The 20,321-nt window shown below is 38.5% G+C and overlaps 2 protein-coding genes across 2 annotated transcripts; both read right to left on the minus strand.

The window, feature by feature from the left end:
* Nucleotides 1-173: 173 nt before the first annotated feature.
* LOC113499813 lies at nt 174-7,071 on the minus strand (the record flags this gene model as incomplete). The annotated part of the gene is made up of 5 exons (XM_026880351.1): nt 174-3,538; nt 3,718-5,693; nt 5,780-5,862; nt 6,117-6,320; nt 6,949-7,071. Coding segments are annotated over 5 exons (4,269 nt in total), but the record flags the coding sequence as incomplete, so codon positions are not given.
* Nucleotides 7,072-10,212: 3,141 nt separating this feature from the next.
* LOC113499816 lies at nt 10,213-10,846 on the minus strand. Its single transcript, XM_026880355.1, has one exon. It carries the CDS (start codon nt 10,844-10,846, stop codon nt 10,358-10,360), a length of 489 nt encoding a protein of 162 aa, XP_026736156.1. The 3' UTR covers nt 10,213-10,357.
* Between the last annotated feature and the right edge of the window lie 9,475 nt (nt 10,847-20,321).

The following is a 20,321-nucleotide window of genomic DNA, read 5'->3' on the forward strand; positions in this document are numbered from 1 at the left end:
AATATTGGATAGTAAATATTTTTTTGGACATGGCAATATATGGTCTTAATGCGGTGTTAGTATCTCGCAAAAATAAAGTGGTATTTGACAGCGAATTTTGTGCAATTATTGTTGTCTAATACAGCTCAAGGAATAGTAGATAGTTGCAAAGGTTCAATTTGACAGTTTTAATGTTGACGCATTATCTAATACCGCCGCGAGTTAAGAATGTACTCTCTAAACGATTTTCCATGAAAGAAAAGACGCGATAACTGCCTTTGAAATTCAACATTGATGTTCATAAATCTAATATAAACCTAAAACTGTTGAATTTACCAATTAGATCTGCCATTATGTTTGTGTTAAATGGAGCCAAACATTCGCAAATATATTCGTGAAAATATATGTCCGAATCCCAGAGGCGTACGCGTTAGGCGTAGACTTTAAAAAGAACACTTACAGTAAGAGTGAGTATTGAACAAATTATTTTATGTATTTGTACTCTCAAGTATTATACAAGTAGGCAAGGGAGACGTCCATTATGCCACTACCACGACTAAAACCTCTAACTTCACTAAATGGTCCAAATATAGTATGAAATGTATATAATAACGCGGCGATGTCAAGTGGCAACACAGTACGGTGGACCCATACACGATTTATACAATTTGTACGAGAGGCCAGCTCGTCACGAATACAGGAAACAAATGAAACATCAGAATAAATTAGGTACCAAGAACAAAAATGAATCCAACCATAATCCAAAACCAAAGAAGTACCTTCGTCAAAAATGTATGCCTGTAGAGAAATGAAACGAAACTAGTACGGCGACATCGCTAGAACTCGGTTATTGTCATATAACGATTATAATTAATAATGCGACTAATTGTATTGCACCTCGTTATTTTGGTCTTGGAATATGGTTTCATTAATTATACCTAGTATGTGAGAATAACGTTACAATTTTCTGTAGGTATACATGAACGGTAGAGTAAATAAGCTATGAATAGCTTATACAATATTGAGCCACTGAAGTATATAATATATTATATTTAATTTTTTACTATTTAAAGCTCTTAGTTTTCATTCATGCGATTCTATTACCGCATCGAATACTAATGCCTGTTGTGTGAAACGTGGTTGTAACCAGGAGTTACTTACTGCTCTCAGAATACACTATACATTATAGCAAGATATTATGTATAATATAACTAAACAATAGTCTAGCTATATTATTCCAACTCGTACGCATGCGGCAGTTACTAGACTGAGGCATTAAATAACTGTTGTCGAACTACGTTTCACGATAGGCAACAAAATTGTTAAGATTATAGTAGAGATAACAACTAGTAAACTTTTATAGAGTGACTAGAATATATTATTAAAAAACAAAAGCTTTGCTTTTGGCAATTTCGCATAGGGTTACCTTCATACGATCCGTATTCACGAATGTCCTTAACACTCACTTACGAGTTTGTTACAAAGGTCACTTGGATGTAAACACTGCACTTCTTAGTGTCCTATGTTCAATATTTAATGTTTTATAATCTTCACTATTTCATAAGATTATAGAATATGAACCAGAATAATTATAATATTATCATCAGCCCCTAAATATACCAGCAACGAAACCTTGTATCAGCCATTAGACAAAGAGTGAGTACACAATAAGTCCATTAAATGGTCCACACTTGAACTTTCTCAGCGATGACACACCAGCTGGCCTGGTCGTAGTACGAGGACACCACGTGCAGGCTCTCGACGTATTTCTCGATCAGCTGATCGAGTTCTCCTCGCTTGAACACGTGGTAGTAGCGGTGGTAGGTGACGGCGCCGCCCTCGGAGGGCAAGCTGTCCGAGCCGTCACTCAGGGAGGGGAGTAGCGGGGCGTGCGGGAACGCGCGGAGCGGCGGCGCTACGGGCACCGGAGCCGTGTCTTCTGATGAAGACCGTGTCTCCAACAGCTTCCTATCTTTGGAACACTCGCTACAAGACGGCAAAGATGCAAGACTCGCGCAACCCAACGACGCTGTACTGCCCGTCTTATCTCGCCGGCTCCAGTCACTCCCTGCCGATGTATCGCTAGATTCGATCGAGAAACCAGACTTTAACGGAGCCGTGCTGGCACTAGAGCGAGACGTGACAGATTCAGGACTAATTTCCATTTTATCTAAATCACTGGAATCAGTCGACTGGCCGACTTTTAATGATGACCTCTTATCGGTACTTGTGCATAATGAATCAACACTTATTTCCGATTCTAATGAGTAGCCAGTTTCCAGCGATTGGCTTATGTCGTAAGCACCAGAGTCGATAGTGATTTCAGGGTTACCGTTACTTGATGATATTGCACTATCTTCATCTGGGTTTTTGGTGTCTATGTCAGGTAACTTTTCAGTTACAATTGGTTTTGCTGTGTATTGGATGTTGGCACAATTATTGAGGTATATATCCTCTTCACTAGAAACTTTCATTGATTTCTTTAATTCCCTGTATTTGTTTATAATGGGATCGACATCTTTTGACCTCTTCTTGCTTTTCGTTTTTGAAACACATTTAGGGAATAGCTTGCTAATATCAGTTTCTTGTACGTCATTTAAAGACGCGATGTATTTGTTCCTTTCTTGGATTTCTGCGCTAAGCTTATTGAGCCCTTGCATTTCCGTGCTTATTTTGTGAATATACGGATCCTCTAAATGTTGCAAGCTGTCTGATAGTTCATCTAAAATCTTTTGGGTGTTTCTGTCTTCTTCTTCTCGCTTGAGTCTTAAAGAAATACTTTTTTCGCTACTGCTACTACTAGGCAAGTCAAAGTCTTCCTCATTGATTCGTTTTGAGTATTGATCAATCTCTTGTAACAACTTTTCGCTCAGTTTTTCGGCGAATTCGGTTAAATGTTGACCACGGTCCTGGTCCGTCCATTCTTCTTCAGTGGCCACCATATCAGATTTACACGTTACTAAAGGCTCATTAGCTTGCATTCTATTAAAGCTTTCAGATTTTGAAATAGATTTATCAGAATCCGTACTAGATATTGAAATGGAATCATATGGTAATCTAGTTGGGCTTCGGTGTGTTTTGCTGAGATTTTCATCTAGCGACCGACCTTCAGGCCTATTAGGAGATAGCCTATTCAAACTCCAAGTGGAATTACTTGTACTTCCTAGCTTGGGTGATCGGTCTTTCGACCTCCTTCCTGGTGAAAGTCGTTCTAGGCTTGAAGAACTGCCACTAGAGCTGGTGTGTGACTGGGATCTAGATCTGTCTTCTAATATCCTTAAATCTCCAGGTGATAGCTTGTTGAGGCTCCAGTTACTACTGCTGCTGCTGCTTGAAGTACCTTGTACAATGGCCATGGCTTCAGCGCTTTCGAGTTTTTCCAGGTGTTTTCGTTTGGATCGAGGACTGCTTTGAATTATAGTTTCACAGGTTTCTTCTAATGATTGTGCGACTTCAATAGCAGCCTCAATGAGACTCTGGGGACCTGACGAAGGCTGTGATGTCTTCTCCGGCGTTGGCTCTTCTTTCTTCGTCTCTGATGTTGTTGGGTTTGTTAGATCTGTAAATATGAAAAGTAATACAATTTATTAATACATTTTACGTATTTACACAGCGCTACAGTATCAAAAAAATCTTTAAATGCAATAACATGAACTGAACTTAAGATAGTGTTGATATTGTGGCTCAATGTTTCTGTTAGGAAACTATACCCACCGTTTAATTTAAGTGCTAACGTACCTTTTTCTACAGCAGTTTTTCTTAGTTCATCTGGCACGACGCTAATGACGCTATCAACCGAATCGGGTGATGAAACGCCGCTCGAATCACTATCCATATCATCAGTTGCGGGATTAAATAACTCTAAAGACATAAGAGTGGGCCGGCTCTTGACAATTGGCTCAGCATTCCTTGTACCGCGGACGATGGGAAACGGAGGCCTCCTGCTTATACTCCCCGAGGGAATACCTTTGTTAAGCATTTCTTTAATTTGCCGTATCCTTTCTTTACGTTTCCGTTCTGCCGACCTCGAATCTAAAGTGTCGGTTACAGTTTTAACTGGCTCCTTGGGCTTAAACTGAGGTATTTCAGGAAGCTCGGCAACAGTTTGGAGCGTTATTTTGGGATACGGTTTGACATCTTGTAAAACAACACGAGGTTTGAATTGATTCGTCTCAGCTGTTAGTTTGTGTATTTCCTCTATATCCTTATTGATTTCTGCAAGTAATTCCTTGGTTACCTCGCTTGTAGGTGTTTCTTCCTCTTCTTCTTTGATAGACGGAATGGGGTCAACCTCTTCGAAGACATCAATTGATATATTGTTATTAATGATTGGCAAAGGTTCTGGTTTAGGAGCTGAGTCATCGGATTCAGATTTAGGTGGAGAGTTTGGTTGACTTTTTGATTGAGGTTTCAACGTAACTGCAGCTACCGAACTGGTTGTCGAGTAGTTCTTTAGACTGTACTGAGTTACTAAAATTTTGTTGACTGTATTTGGTGCTTGAACAGAATTAGGTGACGCTGGTGGACGTATGAGAGGGAAGGCTTGCTTAATCCTCGGCGATGGCAAACCTGGTGAACTTTTCATTCGAGGTGAAGTTGGTACGGAAGAGACTTTAAGTCGAGGTGACGTAGGACCAGGGGAAAGAGGCGTAGGTGATAATGGATCGCTGGAACCATCAGCTTTAGGGACGTATATCACGGATGCGAAGCTGTCTTCGGAATCAACACTAGTATCACTTTGAAGACTGCTATCTTTAGAAGAATCTGACCCATCTTCCTTTGAATGTCGTCTCTCGGGATAAGGTTTTTCACTTGGTGGGTTATTGTCACTCGGTGTAGGAACTTCTGTAGCCGGTCCATGACTTTTCCAACCTTGGAGCATTCTCACGAACACGGTTACTTTATCTATATTCGTTGTAGACGTTTTGAACTTACTAGTGAGGCCGTTTTTCAGTGATTGAAACTTCTTGCCAGTGGTAGCAGAAGTCGAGAATATTGAATCACGAATGGAATCAAGTACTCCCGGTCTACGATACAGGTATTCTTCATTGAGTGATGCTTGCTTTTGTATATTCTTCCTTAACCGTTCCTTTTCCCTTAATCGTTCAACAGACATTAATTCTTCGTTAAGTGATGTCTGCTTAAAAACGCCTGGCTTTTTAGATTGTAATCGATGGGTGTGTATCTTGAAGTTAGGCATTTCTTCTACCATGCTTTTCATGTCTGTAGGTTTATCAAGGTCTTCTTCTGCGTCATCCTCATTGATTGATTTCTTTTGTTTTACAAGTCGAGGTTTCTTTCGAGGCTCATTAACTTCCAGTGTTGGGGCAGCCGGTGGTGGTGGTTCAGACTCTTCGCCACCTAAACTGGGTAGACTTGATCGTGATCGAACAAGTGCTCGTCTTTCTATGTCCGCTATATCAGTTAAGCTTCTTGACTTAATCGTGGAGGCGTCAGAGGCTTGTGTTATTAATCTTGGAGGTAATGCTTCGTCTAATCGGCGAAGTTCAATAGGTAAGTCAGCGGCAGGTGGCTCAGGGCGTAAACATGGTCGTGGTGGTACTCGCGCTCCGATGCTCCATGATGGGAGAAAGGACCGCCTTCCTGCCAACCGCTGAAGTGCTCTTCTCACGAATGAGTAGCAGGTTTCATTAGGAGATGAAAGTGACGATGAACCTGGTGAACCATCTCGACTTTTCCATGGTTCTGCGTAACTGTAAGAGAGAAAATAAATAAGAAATCGAATCAAAATCGATTTACAACTTATATTCATACATTTTAACATTTACGTAATACTTACTGTTCATGGTCAACTGAGAGGAATCTTGGAGCAGGAGTTGGTGGGCAAAGTGTGGCAGGTCGATGCCAGGGTATTAGAACATCCTGAAATTATTAAAAAACAATAATTTTAATATCTTATTCTGATAAACAAAGGATTTACAGTTTATAGTTTATATTCCTACGTCTTGAGCGACAAACAATGACAAACGAAAATTTATGATTTGGATGTTATCTAACCGTCATTAATTGACAACATTTTACTAACGCGTATATAGCGACGACGTTTAGAAAACAGATTTCAAATAAATATAAACAGCCTCACGAAAGCTTTTAATATCGTAGCCCAAGTGCAGTACCTGTGAATGAAAGTTCCGGCCCTCATGTTCCATAGCCCATACGGTGAGCAGGAGCCTGCCGCCTATCCTGGTGACGCGAGCCAGTTCCCGCAGTGCCATCGCGCGCCGCTCCACCGTGGCGAAGTGGTGCACCACCGCGATGGACAGCACGGCGTCGAACGACTCGTCGCGGTAAGGCAGGCACAAGTTGTCACATGCGACCACCTGTCAAATTAGAACTAAAATTAGCATTGCCAAGAAGGTTTCCTTTTATGCAAGTTTATTTTTTGTCATTTTCTTAGCAACCGGCTGTCATGCTATGCGGAGAAATGAGAATCATGTGGTGAGGAAGGCGTTGAGCATAGATTTGGATGGTTTGCGCAAAAGGCGATATGGCTGCAAAGAGTGTTTTTTTGTGGGATGACATTAGATAAAAATATATGGAGATAGAGGTGGAGGTTAAAGGTGTGGAAGAAGAAAAAATAATTGGGACGAGGACAGGAAATGATGATTTCTTAGCTATTCTTAAACAGTTAATAATTGGTGTAGAAAAATATCATTAACATGGGTTTTAATAAAGAACAATGTAACTCCCAAATCAAACCTAGTCGGAATCCTACTTCCAGCAGCTGACGCTGGTCGACCGAGTTAATTAAGTTAGTGTCTAAATATGAACTGTTGATTGTTGACCTTTACAAAGTTCTAACAGCTGTATGCAAGAACGATACTGGGAAGTGACATCCTAATGTTTATTTCTAATGTGCATCTACTGTGATATTCTTCAATAGGGTAAATTTTTTTTGATCAAGATTTTCTGAATTGAAGGATGTTCTTCTGTCATCCATCGACTGACCTCATTGTTGTGATGTCGTGCTTGTGCTGTGAGTCGGGTGCAGCGGTCACCTCCCACTGTGTAGATGGACGGATTGACGCTAAGATATTTGCCATTGCCGCAACCTGTAACATGGAATATTATTTATAAATGTCATTTTGAACAAGCTTGAATAGATATCCTAAAGAGTTAGCATGAAAATCAGGGTAGAAACATAACTATGATGTGTATATGTTTAGCTACTAATTTTGACTATTGGATAGAAATATTTGGGAATAATTTACTTCTTATTTTCTCCTAAACTTGCCTATTCAGTTACGATTGTAAGGTTATAGTTCTGACCATGACATGTCGAAGGGAAATGTCATTCTTGTAATATTTGACCGATGCGGCCTATAAAATGTATTTTGTCTTCTGGTTCCATTCGAACCTTTTTTTTATGTTTAGGCGTGGAAATCCTCATGGACACCCACTCCCTCGGGGGAGGAAATGGGTAGTGTCAGACTTTTACTGACTAAACCTGAACCGCTGTGCTACGTCATCCGCGTTTTTGTGTCGGTGTATGGCAATGCGTTGCAATCCTTAATACACCGACCGCGGGCATCCACCGGCCAGTAATGTGGGCCGGTAGGTCACTTTCTTGTGTTGTGTGGAGGCCGACGTGTAAAGAGCGTCGGCCTCCTCGCCTCATATTGGGACCGCATCCATAGCACCGAATGTGGCCCCCCGCCGTGGGTAATATACTCGGACGACAGACACCCCCGTGCCGTCGCCCAGAACCCTAGTTAGGGCGGGAGAGCGCGCTCATGCGCGGCTCTGCGCCGCCCCACTCGACGTCGGCGTATGGCGGGCGCGCTGGGGTCAGTTTCTCGAACGCGCTCCGCCGCCTCCTTCTGTGACATCACTGTTTCACAGAAGGAGGTCAATGCATCCCACGCCGCCCGGCTGCCGATCGCTGTAGCGATGACAGCCGACAGGGTTCCATTCGAACCTGGTCAAGATTCGCTTCCTACCAACCTGAGTCCAGACTAGTCCAGAGTCCATTGACAGGCTTGTGATAGGTGTGAGTTGCTTGAAGTTAGGTTGAAATTTGGACTTTCGGTATCATGGTGAATAGTGTAACCATATTATCTGCTTTTTCTTCGACAGGCGAATATTTTAAATGTCATGTAATAAAAGATGAAGTTGTCTTTTACTGGAAATATGGAGGTTTCCGAGTGGGAAATCGTTCCATGATTCCTACTGCTTTGGGTCAAGGGGAAGGGAGTGTCAGACTTTATTACTGACTAAACCCACTCATGTTCCTTCTTTTGCCCTTTATGTACTAATGACGGACCATGACGCTAGCTTTGCAGATATGAAGGTAACATTTTACTCCTAAAATTATACTTTTTGTTCACATTTCAATCCTACGCGTATCTGCAACTGTACTCGTAGGCGGACAACAAGACCATAAAGCAAATGTTATTTTTCTTGCAACCTTGTTATTATGTAAGCCTACATAAGCTCTAAATGTCAGTTTAGACGTAGTAATCTAAGATAGAAAGCACAATATCCTCCTACGGCACGTAGGCAGAGTATTTAGACACAAAACCAAGATAATTAAAAAAATAAACCTTTTAATTTATGTTTTCAAAGGCCTTTTATAATTAAGATGTTACATGATTCATTAAGATCAATCAGGATAATCTTTGTTCGGCTATTTTTTATTCATAATTTCCGAATTATGATGTATTTTGATGTATTTAACGTTGGAATTCTTAAACTGCTGCGAGTAATGAATGAACGAGTAAGGAATCTTGAATGATAAACCAGCTGAGAGCAAGCGCGGAGGGTAATCATACTTGAGATTAGTACTCAGAGTCAGAAGTACAAAACTTGTACCATCAGGCTAGTCTCTTCCCGGCTAAGTATGTACCAATGTTTTACAAGGAGGACTGACATCCCCAATTCACCTTAGTAAGACTGGTGCTCAGACATTCTATCAAGAAAAATATAGTAGACTTATATATAATAGACTTAAAGTTATTGTACAATAACTTTAAGTCTATTATTTTTATTTGATTTTATTTAGTTTTTTCTCAAGTTATGTGACCCCCGTGCTACCTATTCGCTGGTATAATAGCTTCAGTTTTATCATAATATATTTTTTGAAATCGTCGGATGCCGCTGGTAAAACCTTGTAGTTGATATATTAATGCAGGTTGATTTGAATACAAAAACAGTGTGGGTGGAAAATAAGCTCATTAAATACTGAGAACCTAACCGATGCGTTGGAATACCGTTTACATTTAAAATAGATCGCCTTCTGACATTACAATGTCAGTTTGGTGGGCGTTTAGGAGAAACCACACCTACGGATTCACAGAATGGAAAATCGGAAAATAATTAGCACCAGTGTAATTATGATTTTTAGCATTACATTTTTAATATTATTCCACTTGGCTCATGACAGAGACAAGTGGAAGAAGAGTGGGGAGGCCTTTGCCCAGCAGTGGGACATTCCAGGCTAGTAATAATAATAATAATAAAAAAAAAAATTAAAAAGTATGCTTTTTCAAACCTTGAGATATAAATAAAAAATGTATCCGAAGGTCTATGTAGGAGCATACATCCGCAGGGCAGCTTGTGGCGAGCTGTTTGTGAGTAGCGACACAACGGAACCTGAATGCCCCAGGGGGTCACTCTTTATGGGGACTCCCAGCTCTTTCTTGCCTTAACTGGCTGGCTAGAGAGGGGTCGCTAGAGCTATATGCTCGGGGGTGGAAGTGTCTAATGGCGTAATAACGAGGAAACCCGCTCCGGGTCTGTAGCCCGCGATGGTGAAATCGGTGTCGCACCTCTCTACACCCCTAGCCGCTCGCACTGGTGTTGCCCACCTGCTGTCAATCGTGACGGTATCATAGGGGGCCCATCTAGTGAGCGGCGAGTCACCGCCTGCCAATTTATTTACATTACCATGTGTAGAGAGGCAGGTGTCATAGTTTTCTGGAAAATCCAACTAACTGGTCCACATAACTTATCATAATATAATAGCCTAATTGTTCATACACACATTCTTGCAATAGTTTTGTATCTACTTTGGATTCTTCATGTCCGTTCTCCCATAGAGCGGAGATGAATGATCCCTAGTAGATACCCCATCACATATTAGATTAAAATTCTCAACAAGGCCTCTACATGTTGGACCTGTGTCCCCGTGCAAGCCTTTAAAAAGGACCGGGTCTCTTCACATGAAGTGATCCCGTGACTATAAAGAGATACAAATAATAATAATTTTTAATATTCCCCTATAGCACTTTTACATCTTCCGCAAAATTCATTTGTTTTGTACTTTCTTCTTTAAGTAGTGTTCATTCATTGTCTTTTCCAAATTTCAGCTTTCTAAACATCCTGTCGCTTCTATTAACCGACATTAATATAGTTTTGGTCAATTTGCTACCAGACAAACGGTCCTTCTCAAAACGGATAGGTTAAATGTTTGTGAAACATAATAGTACTTTGTATTGTCCAGACCCACTGGTGCCGCAAGACACATTTTTTTCTCGTTCCTCTTACTCTGTTGGTCCAATAGGATGGCAACGCGCCGAGAGCCATGAGGCGCAGAACCCTCACTTTTACGTGGCTTCCGTAATACAGTAGCTGTGTGATCTATGTACATGCATTGGAAGCTAAGTTGAGCCCTATCATGTGGGTGTAAGGTTGAAAACTGACCGACATCACAGACGAGACTGCCGGGCTCTAGTTCTGAGAGGAATGCCTGTACGCCAGGCGCGGGCGCTCGGGAGTTGTCGTCGCCGTCGTCGCCGGCCTGCTCGTACACGTCGTGGACGTAGGCGCGCTCGAGCGCTGCGCCCCGCGCCGCGGACTCGCCCGCCCCCTCCGCGTCCGCAGCCGCGCATGCGCCCCCATCCGCCATCACCGCACCGCCATTGCACCGCGCTGGAATAATAACAATTGGAAATTGTAAACAGATGTCAAAATATAATTATTGCTTATTTAATCCGGGTACTACACAGGGTCTCTTCAATGTTACATCGCATTAGAATAGTATCAAATGTATTGGAATTATGTCTTTTTCCACAAGTGACGTGATTTTGACTTTCCAGTACAAGACATTGGATCAATCCAAGATTCGGAGAAATGCTAACAGACTCAGTTGGAAAAGCGTTGTGTAAAAGTTTTAAAAATTGATTAGACAATTAAATTTGGATTTCATGAGAAATGGACAGACGGGGCTGAGAGAAGATTACACTATTTGTGTACTAAAATATCTATAAACAGCATCATGGCTACCGAATGGGTGAAATTAATTTAAGTGTAGGGTATTAACGAAATAATTTTCCTCAATAATAACACAATTATCCAAAAAAAAGAAATACCTTAATACTACAAAATAAACAATAGAATCACAAGTACCAGTTACCATCGCAATAAGACATAGTTTACCTATACCAGATTTTTTATAGAATCAATATTTGTGTTGCATTGGCCTTTGCATACAGCCATGAGGTTTCTACGAATGCATACTTTATTAGAAGTAATTAAATGACATAATTGGCCTATAGACCAGACGTCACAACTGACGTAGTTTGCCGTCAAAGAGGTTATAATCTTATGCCGTTACGTATTTCGCAGTAGTTTATTTCTAGATATAATCGGTGCTATTATCAAGGTTTGTGTTTATACCGACATATTTGATAAGGTATAAGTTTGTATGATTTTTTTTAAACAAAATAAACCAAAGAATGTAAGGTAATCTTAAATGTTGAATGAGGTATGAGATCTGTGAAACGAAAAATGAATAAATGATCCCGCCGGGATGACTCCACCGCGTCAGCTCAAGGTTAAGGGCTCCGGTTCGGTCCGAAACTAGTCGGACAATCCCAATAAATTCGCGTGAGTAAACCGTTGCATCATGAATTCATGACATAATGAATGATTCTAACCATAGTTATTCAATTCAATGGACTTAAAGTTATAGAAGATACAAATCAATCAAAGATTTTGAAAGTCTTGGAAACCAATTTATTCAGAGAACTCCAAGAAATCGCGGAAAGACAGAAATTTTAAATATGGGAATCGTAAATAGTAAGGATTTCATATCTAGGAGAAAAGTGGATGAAGCAACAAGCAATTCCAGGAGGAGCAATGATGGGCATTTGTATCAGGCTAACTTATTGCCTATGCATATCAGAATTATCAGAAAATTACATATTAAAACAGTTGCTGGAATTTAGACCTGCAACTATGTGCATAATAATTCAATCTTTGAAACCCTAGTTCACATAAATACTTAGACAATTGTTTAGTCCTATCTACCGCATTAGGTTAAGTAACCTGTAATGGTAGATTAGTGTTATAATTAAATAAATAAATAAGTTACAATCAAAATAAATTATTTACTACATGATTGGACGCTATTATTTGTGTTAACATATAGCATTAGCATGTAACACTACAATTATCTTGGCTTTCCATTTGTATAAGAATTCCCAAAATCGCTTATGTAAATCCTGAGATTATCCCCTCTAAAGATACAAACTACCTCTTTAGAGTATAAAGCATAGATTAGATTGAATCAATTCCGAATGAATTTCCCGGAATCGATTCTATGCACAAAGTAAAGGGCTCGGCTACAGCGCCAATATTTAACAAGATAAGCGTAAGTCGTTTATAATAATTATGTCAGAGGTCGATCCGTTAATCCAAACTTATATTACGAATGCCGTACACTTCTATAGAAGTTAAACGTTTTGTTGTTAGGTGATAGTAATATGCTGTGGATAACGGTGTGAGTTCCACATTTATATAATACTAGTTGTTGCCCGCGACTTCGTCTGCGTAGAATTTCAGTTTACAGCGTTTGGTGGTCCCTATTTCCAAGGAAATACATCCCCTTAGTGATCTTATAGCTTTTACACATGTTTGTAATTTTCCCTCGGGAAATATTTCAAAAATCGGGATAAAAGGCCAAGCTTGGCCAATTTTAATAATAATTAAATAAATATTTAGGTAGTCTGACAATCGACTACATACTATCTATTTCAATATCAACCATTCTAGCTGACAAGTCTTCCACTAGTTCAACTTAGAAAATCGTCAGCTTCCACCAAGTCAATTCTCGTTTTACCTACATTTCCTAAATACAACTGGAAATATGTGCATACTCCAAGTATTCATGTAGTCATATTTCCAGTATTTCCTGTCCTACTGCATGTTTCACAAATCTCAGGGATTACTTCTCTCTGATGCATAGCGGAAACATCCATCTTAGCGTCGTGTTTCTTGGACTCCAAAGCGCAGTTCCTACATATTCTGTCAATAAATGTAGAAACCTCAATTTTCACAATCGTGTAATGGTAAAGTTGTATCTTGTAAGTATCGTACTCTTGTACGATTATTAACTGCAATGGATGAACTTAAAACTCTTGTTAGTCAATAACCTCTACACAATAATTATTGTTTGAATGTTTATAGGTCTACCATCTATTTTCATACCCCTAAGTGATACATTTTTTTAGCCTGTGTAATATTTTCAAAAGCAGAAATTCTTTTAAATAATTGTATATCGCAAAAAAGTTAATTTCAGTCTTTAGAATTTATTTCCAGTATAAGGACATCCATTACCAAAAAATCTCCCAAGCGAAAGTGTATATTTAAAGTGCGGAAGCATAATTCTATCTTTTTATCTTCCAGCACATTGGTAGTATTCACAGTACAGTATCAGTGCATTCAGGCAACCACCCCTGGGAAGGGGTGAAGGTTTCAATGCGACCTGGTTTATGTCCCAGATACGTTGCTAGGCAACGGGCACGCGCCGCCCGCCCGTTCGATTACTTTATAAACGTATTATGATAGAAAACTACGTCAAATTAGTCCTGTGAGACTTGCATTTGTTTTAAATTGGATTAGTGGAGATTGGTTTTGTTAGGTTAAGTCGATTCAGCTTTTTAAATAGGTTAAAGTAAAAATTACTTAGTTAAAGAACCTATGTAACTAGAGATGAGTAGGTCACAGTAAGAAAAGGCCAGAATTCAATTCAAAGGAATCGTACGTTGTGCTAATTTTGACCAATTTTGATTGACCTGAGTCAGTCTTGAGAGCTTGATAATAAACCATTTTGTTAATTTATTATTGATTTATAACTTTATTAAAAAAAACAAATGCAATTCGGTTTGTTTGTTTTTTCTTTGTAATTTAAATTCAAAACAATCCTAAGTAAATAGGCATATATAAAAACAAACTTTATTTTCTTGATAACTTACAGCACAATTTCCATTGCAGGTTCTAAATTACAGGAGCAGTAAGGAGGGCAAGCGTGGTCCGTTTGACCCAATTTAAACTAAATATACGCTTAATACTGCATAGCACTGTTTCCCGGGCAAGTTTAAGAATCTCAACTGTATGCCTACATTTAGAATTTATTCTGTGAAGTTATTTAGGTACTTACTTATATAATACTTGTGAGATGTACTCGTATGTATTTTGTGTCACAATTGCAGTATTTATTTAATGGTTCATAAATGAATAAAAAACAAATGCATAAATGTTTTAAGTATATATTAAAATCTACTTTTTATAAATAATGCAAGGAAAAGGCAGGGTATTTTAAGGGCACCATACCACAAGAAGGATACGCAGGGTACATTTAGCTGAATCCAAACTTTGTTAATAAAATGTTTGGGCAAGCAACCGCTGAGCCACATGCGCCATACATTTTATTCGATTCTTTGTTTACTAACGACCTCGACCGATGTTACAAACAATAAAATACGTATCATATTATGTTTTGGACAGTTTGCGTTTTCATATGACTCTTGAGGACAGTTTGGTAGCAAAGGAAACAACCTAAGGAAAAGCTTAGAATATGGTACCACAATGACCGTAAGTTGCACAACAACAACAAAAAGAAAAGTGCGTTAAACCGTCACACATCAAAATTTTTTAATGAATTGTTTTAAAGTATCTATTGACAAAATTAAAAATATTTACAACCGGATGGTACAGAAACGTGATGCTATATTGCTGTAAAAGATTCCTTCCATTGAATTGTAATGCAGTTACCTCCGATTCGCGCCTAAATAAGTTTTACTGCAAAAAGTGCAATCTACATAAACGAATAACATTAAAATACCAAGAAAAAGTACGCCGATAATAAATAACTATAAAAAAATCGAACATTAAAGTCTGCATCGGGTAATATAAATAGCCTACAATAGCAAAAGAAAAAGCTATTGGAAGAATTCTGGAAAATTCTCGGGGAATTTGGTGCAAATCTTTGTTTCAAGTAAAAAGTGGCGAAGTTCAATTTAGGGGAACGCGGAAGTAGCGGAGTCACGTCCGCGAGCTGTTGGATTTATAGCTTTAGAAGCTGATGGGTGTTCAGGAGTTCGAACGAGGGTTGCCAGGTCAGGCTGCCTCCTTATTACTCAGTAAAGCGTTGAAATTGACGTATTGTAGTTAAAAAGATTTGAAATCACTAGTTACTGATAAGGTTGAAATGGTTGAAATCGTGTTTTCAAGTTAAAGATTGACATTTGTTGTATTTCGATTTTGACATAGATATTTATTTGCTATGCTATATATACCTATAAAGTAAAGTAAATATGTAAAGTATGCTGAATTTGATCTAAGATACATATAAGGTTTAAAGGAGAAAACCAAACTCCATAGAAACTTGGGCCTGGCGTTACAGAGCTGGAATTTTGCCATAAATTAGAGAACTTAGAAAGATTTCACGAGTCCAATTTTCACGTCACTCAACAATGGCCAAATTGGTAAAATCAGGCAATGTTTACACTGATTGTTAGTCTTAGCGAAACCTCCTTTTTAAAGTGAAACCTCCTTCTCAAGATCCTTAGTGAAACCTCCTTCAAAACCTGGGACCTGACAAGCGGTGCGCTATAAAGGACGGAGCGCGCTTAGCAACGCTCTCTCTCATGTCTCTCTCTCACACTCTCTGCTGTCAGGTGGCATCGCTGGAACATATGGCCGTCTCCTGCGTTGTATTTATTCAACTGTAGCGCTTGCAATCTACCATGATGAGGTTTAGGTACCTACCTACTTACTTAAAAAGTGATTAATTCAGATTAATATTCGTGAAAACTTCAGCAGAAAACTATGTTTACTAGATAAGGCCTACTTACATCAATAATGACATATTTAAACATTGTATTTACTATCAGGGGATTTTTTGATGCTATCTGAAATTACAGTAAACTGAGATTGCAACAATAGGTTTATTAAAATAAAAACTGTATTATTAAGATCGTTCTTTATTAACCACCTTCGTTAGGATTATCGTAATATAATAATACAGGAATTGTGCAGGAGTAAAATTGGTCCATGGTGTGGGCACAGCACCCAACCAATCTTCGCCTTTCTATTGTGTTGCAGCGGTCTGTTGCTATTCCACCATTAATAGTATCCACCAATCGTCAGAAGAGCAATATCCAGATCCGGTTTTCCAGCAAAGGTCAGCAGGAATGCAGGCATCCAATATGCAAGCAAGGGTCAGTCAGAAGGCAATCAGTTTCGGAGTCCAGTATTCGAGCAGAGGTTTAATATTGTAATAAATCTCGAGAATTTGAAAAACACATTCACGCGCTCGAAGATACGAAAAGCGAATGTCACTTATGAAAGCACGATGACAATTATCAGACGTTGACATTGGCATTTGACATTTGCTAGTGTAATCCATGTGAAATAAATGAATCGATGCGTTAAAATCGATTTTTTCAATTATTTATTTCCTTTAATGATTTTTTAATCGTGCTTACATAAACAAGTTATTAGACACCAGATTTTTTATTTTACAATTATTTGAATATAAAAAAAGGAATTACACTAAAATAAAGGCTAAGGCTGATCTATATTTTGCCCAAAGAATTAGTATTGCCATACAACACTGGCAATACTAATTCTTATTCTTCTGGGTACGTTTCCCGATTTTAGCAATGATGAAGATGTCTTTTTTGACGCTTTGTAAATAATGTATATTTTTCATTTTATATTGATATAGTTTTAAAAATATAATATCCGCTAAATCGATTATATCCTAGGTACACTCTATTGTTTAATGCTAGTGTTTGCAAATGAAGTTATGTACAATAAAATAAATACTTTAACGGTTTACAAAGGTTGTTTTAAATAGAAAAATAGAAATGTACTTTTTTTTAGACTTGGCCATTGTAATTGAGGCTAATATTTAAATGGGTAAACAAAGAAAAATAGTAGAATTTTTTGGTACATATTTCATTTGTGTAACGGCTAGGCCCAGAATCGGGTTTCTCCTTTATGCCTTGTTTAGTTCTAGAACTGATTAACGGAATTTCCCACTTATGTCACGTTCAAAGCAAAATGTTCCATCCAATTGGTCTATAGCAGTAACAAAGGCTTTATCAACTATTTGAATAAAACATCGGTTGTACTTATAGTTGTGTGCGAGGCTGGGCGTTAGGGGGTCGCAATGCGCTGCCGGCTTACCCGCGGCTATCTGTTTGACCCTCCCCTCTATCACCATCATTCGAATCGGATTAGTCTTTTAAAGGCATTTATTGATTTATATTCCTGTTCTCGACGAGTATTAATCGACTGACAGTTCATGTAACCAATAGGATTTGCGGGATTACACTGATTGTGTGTATTCCAATTTTAAAATGGAATAGGCTGGACGGCTTTTACGAGAGAATTATTCGTACATACGTGCATAAATGTGAATAAGGTTTTAGTATATAAAATTTTTATAATATTTTTTGGTCCAATATTTGGTGTGAAAGCAGTGGCTTATAAAGGTACGAGGTACATCCATTCAGCACCTTTGCTCACTAGTACAGAGAAGCAGAGCTGCAAAGCCCAAAGCGACCATACCTCGGTCAATCCAAACAGTTTGACATTTAACAATACTGAATGCTTTTGTACGATGGGTAATCGATCCTCCGCTGACGTACCCACGGCACACAATACTTATTACGCTGTTCAATTGACTCGTGGCATGACTCTTATTCGATATATTTGATTTGCATCACAAGCGAGGCAACACCGAATCCAATTGTATTTTTGCTGCACGCACACAGCACCCAATTTGAATTGGATCTCCGACTTAAATAATAGATAATTTGGACAATTTTAGCCTTCTCTGAGAGCTTTTAGGTTACTTATGAGGTGAGATATAAAAATAATTTTAATATTGGTTTATTCTTCTTTTATTAAAGAGGCTTGGCGGTTTAATGACCCCAATTATGTATTAACCCCAAGGACATTGGCCAATGGCCCTTTGACTACTTTGATTATCATGCTTTGACTACTTAAGTGATAATTTTCTAAGACCGATCGTGAGGAGACCTGCATCTCAAAAGTGAAATAGTGAGCAATAGTGGTAATCAATGCTTGCCCTTTCTCTTAACACGTATAAATTGCTCCACTTTGGACATATAATTTCACATCATTTTGGCTTTGAATGTTTTATTTATGCCTAAGTTAGCGATCCTTTGCAATCCATCGACGTAGTGTTACGATGTCTCCTATATTTATGGTCCTTTTTAGGATGCCTTCTTCTCTTGTCTTGGTCTCATTTTGGATCACTTATTATGTTTTAGTAATATACCGTGTGTAATTGCATGCGTCTATTACAAGATCAAGATACCAGGCGCCCACGAAACACCAAGAGATATACAATAAAATGTTAAATTAAAACTTGGTTTGTGCATCGTTCGGGGCGGGTCGTCGTCCGCGCGACCTAGTTGCAGCCAAAGCCGCGTGTTGCAGACACACACCATGAAATATGGACGGATTCTGATACTGTTACAACGTTCCCATTTGAATAATATGGAAATAGTTCTCCCATTCCTTTTGGTTAACTTAGGAAGTATAATGGATGAGGTCGTGATATTTTTCTCTCTCTGAACTAGAAATACTAGTTGAATAAACTCGTTCAGATTTGGAATTTTATGAACATGTTCACAATTTTCACTTATCTAGAAAATTAACTAAATCCTTAGGGGACTATCACTTTCTTTTAAGAGATGCTGTAATAATATGTAGTATCGACTGCTGTATCTTGGTCTACGGCAAGTCTTACTTTAAGAGGGAGTAGACCACCATTTTCATAACATTATAAAAAGACGTGGCTGTTTAGTTTAAATCTCATATAAATTTGTCAAAAAAGAGCCTTAACAACAAATATTCTATCAAAAATTAGATCGCCCGCTTAGTCCATTAGCTTCATATAGTCTCAGAGCCCATAACTCTAGACTTACTTCCAAGCGGCTACATTAGGATGCAATTATTGCTCACACACACGTTTTACGTGTGTCCCTGTAAAGTCATTTAAACTTTGCCGTAGTCTGTATTCCTGCAGGCTTTGTAGTATTACTAGTATGAGAGTTGTTCCGCAAAATTGGTAGGTAATAATATCCATAGGACGTAAGCATGGTTGATGAGAGATTTTAGATGTCTATTTATTCGATGCGGCATAGGACAAAATGTAGATAAAAAAAATGTATTTCTTTTCATTTACGGGATAACTTCGTGGGAAAGCATCCGCTACTTTTAAAGACTCAGGTGCGACATGCAGGAAATCGTCTAGACTAGATTTGGTAGAGGGATCAAATAGTTAGTTACTTGTGATATAAAAATTGTTAGTTAACTAACCAATAGTGGAGGCATTTCAGTAGAATATCAATAGATATGTTTCGAAACAACATGTAATAACATTTCGTTTCAAAGAGTGCAATTTTTATCATATTTTTATATCGGCCATATTTCAAAACAAGATGGAGATGGTTCCAATCATTTGCTAACCCTATCTAGTCTTTGAAAGTATTTTACACAAAGCGAAAACCCCTCAAATCGATACGGCAAAAATTGTCTTCTATTCCTAGTAAATGGTTTAGAGGCAATGTCGTTAAGTTTGTATTAGTAATGTGGTATTAAAGGAATTTAAATAATTTCACGTAGTAATCGGCGTTTATTAAGGCTATTATACTAAATTTGTTGTTCCACGCTATAAATTTACAAGGACCTGTAAATTATTCTAAGGTGGCAAACGGCGCTATTACGGTAAAAACTTTATAAGTTTACCATTAATCCGTCACAATATAAGTGCAGAGTAATTTTATAATGTTGCTTTAAAGCTATAAAAGAGGGTAGTTAAATAAAGTCGTACGTGTTGGCGCACAACGTGGGACCTCTTTATGACGAGAAAATTAGAAAATTGTGTACTTAAAATAGAATCGGATTTACTGAGCGAACTAAGAACGAGAAAAACTCCGTATTTCGCTACACGCTGAAGCTTTTATACGATTCCAATACTTACGAGCAACATGGTACCGTTGCAAAAACTAAACAATAAAATGATTTTTCTTGGCAACTTCTGCAGCGTTTTGCAGATT

The sequence above is a fragment of the Trichoplusia ni genome, chromosome 13 (assembly GCF_003590095.1).
Source record: "Trichoplusia ni isolate ovarian cell line Hi5 chromosome 13, tn1, whole genome shotgun sequence".
NCBI classification, from domain to species: Eukaryota; Metazoa; Arthropoda; class Insecta; order Lepidoptera; family Noctuidae; genus Trichoplusia; species Trichoplusia ni.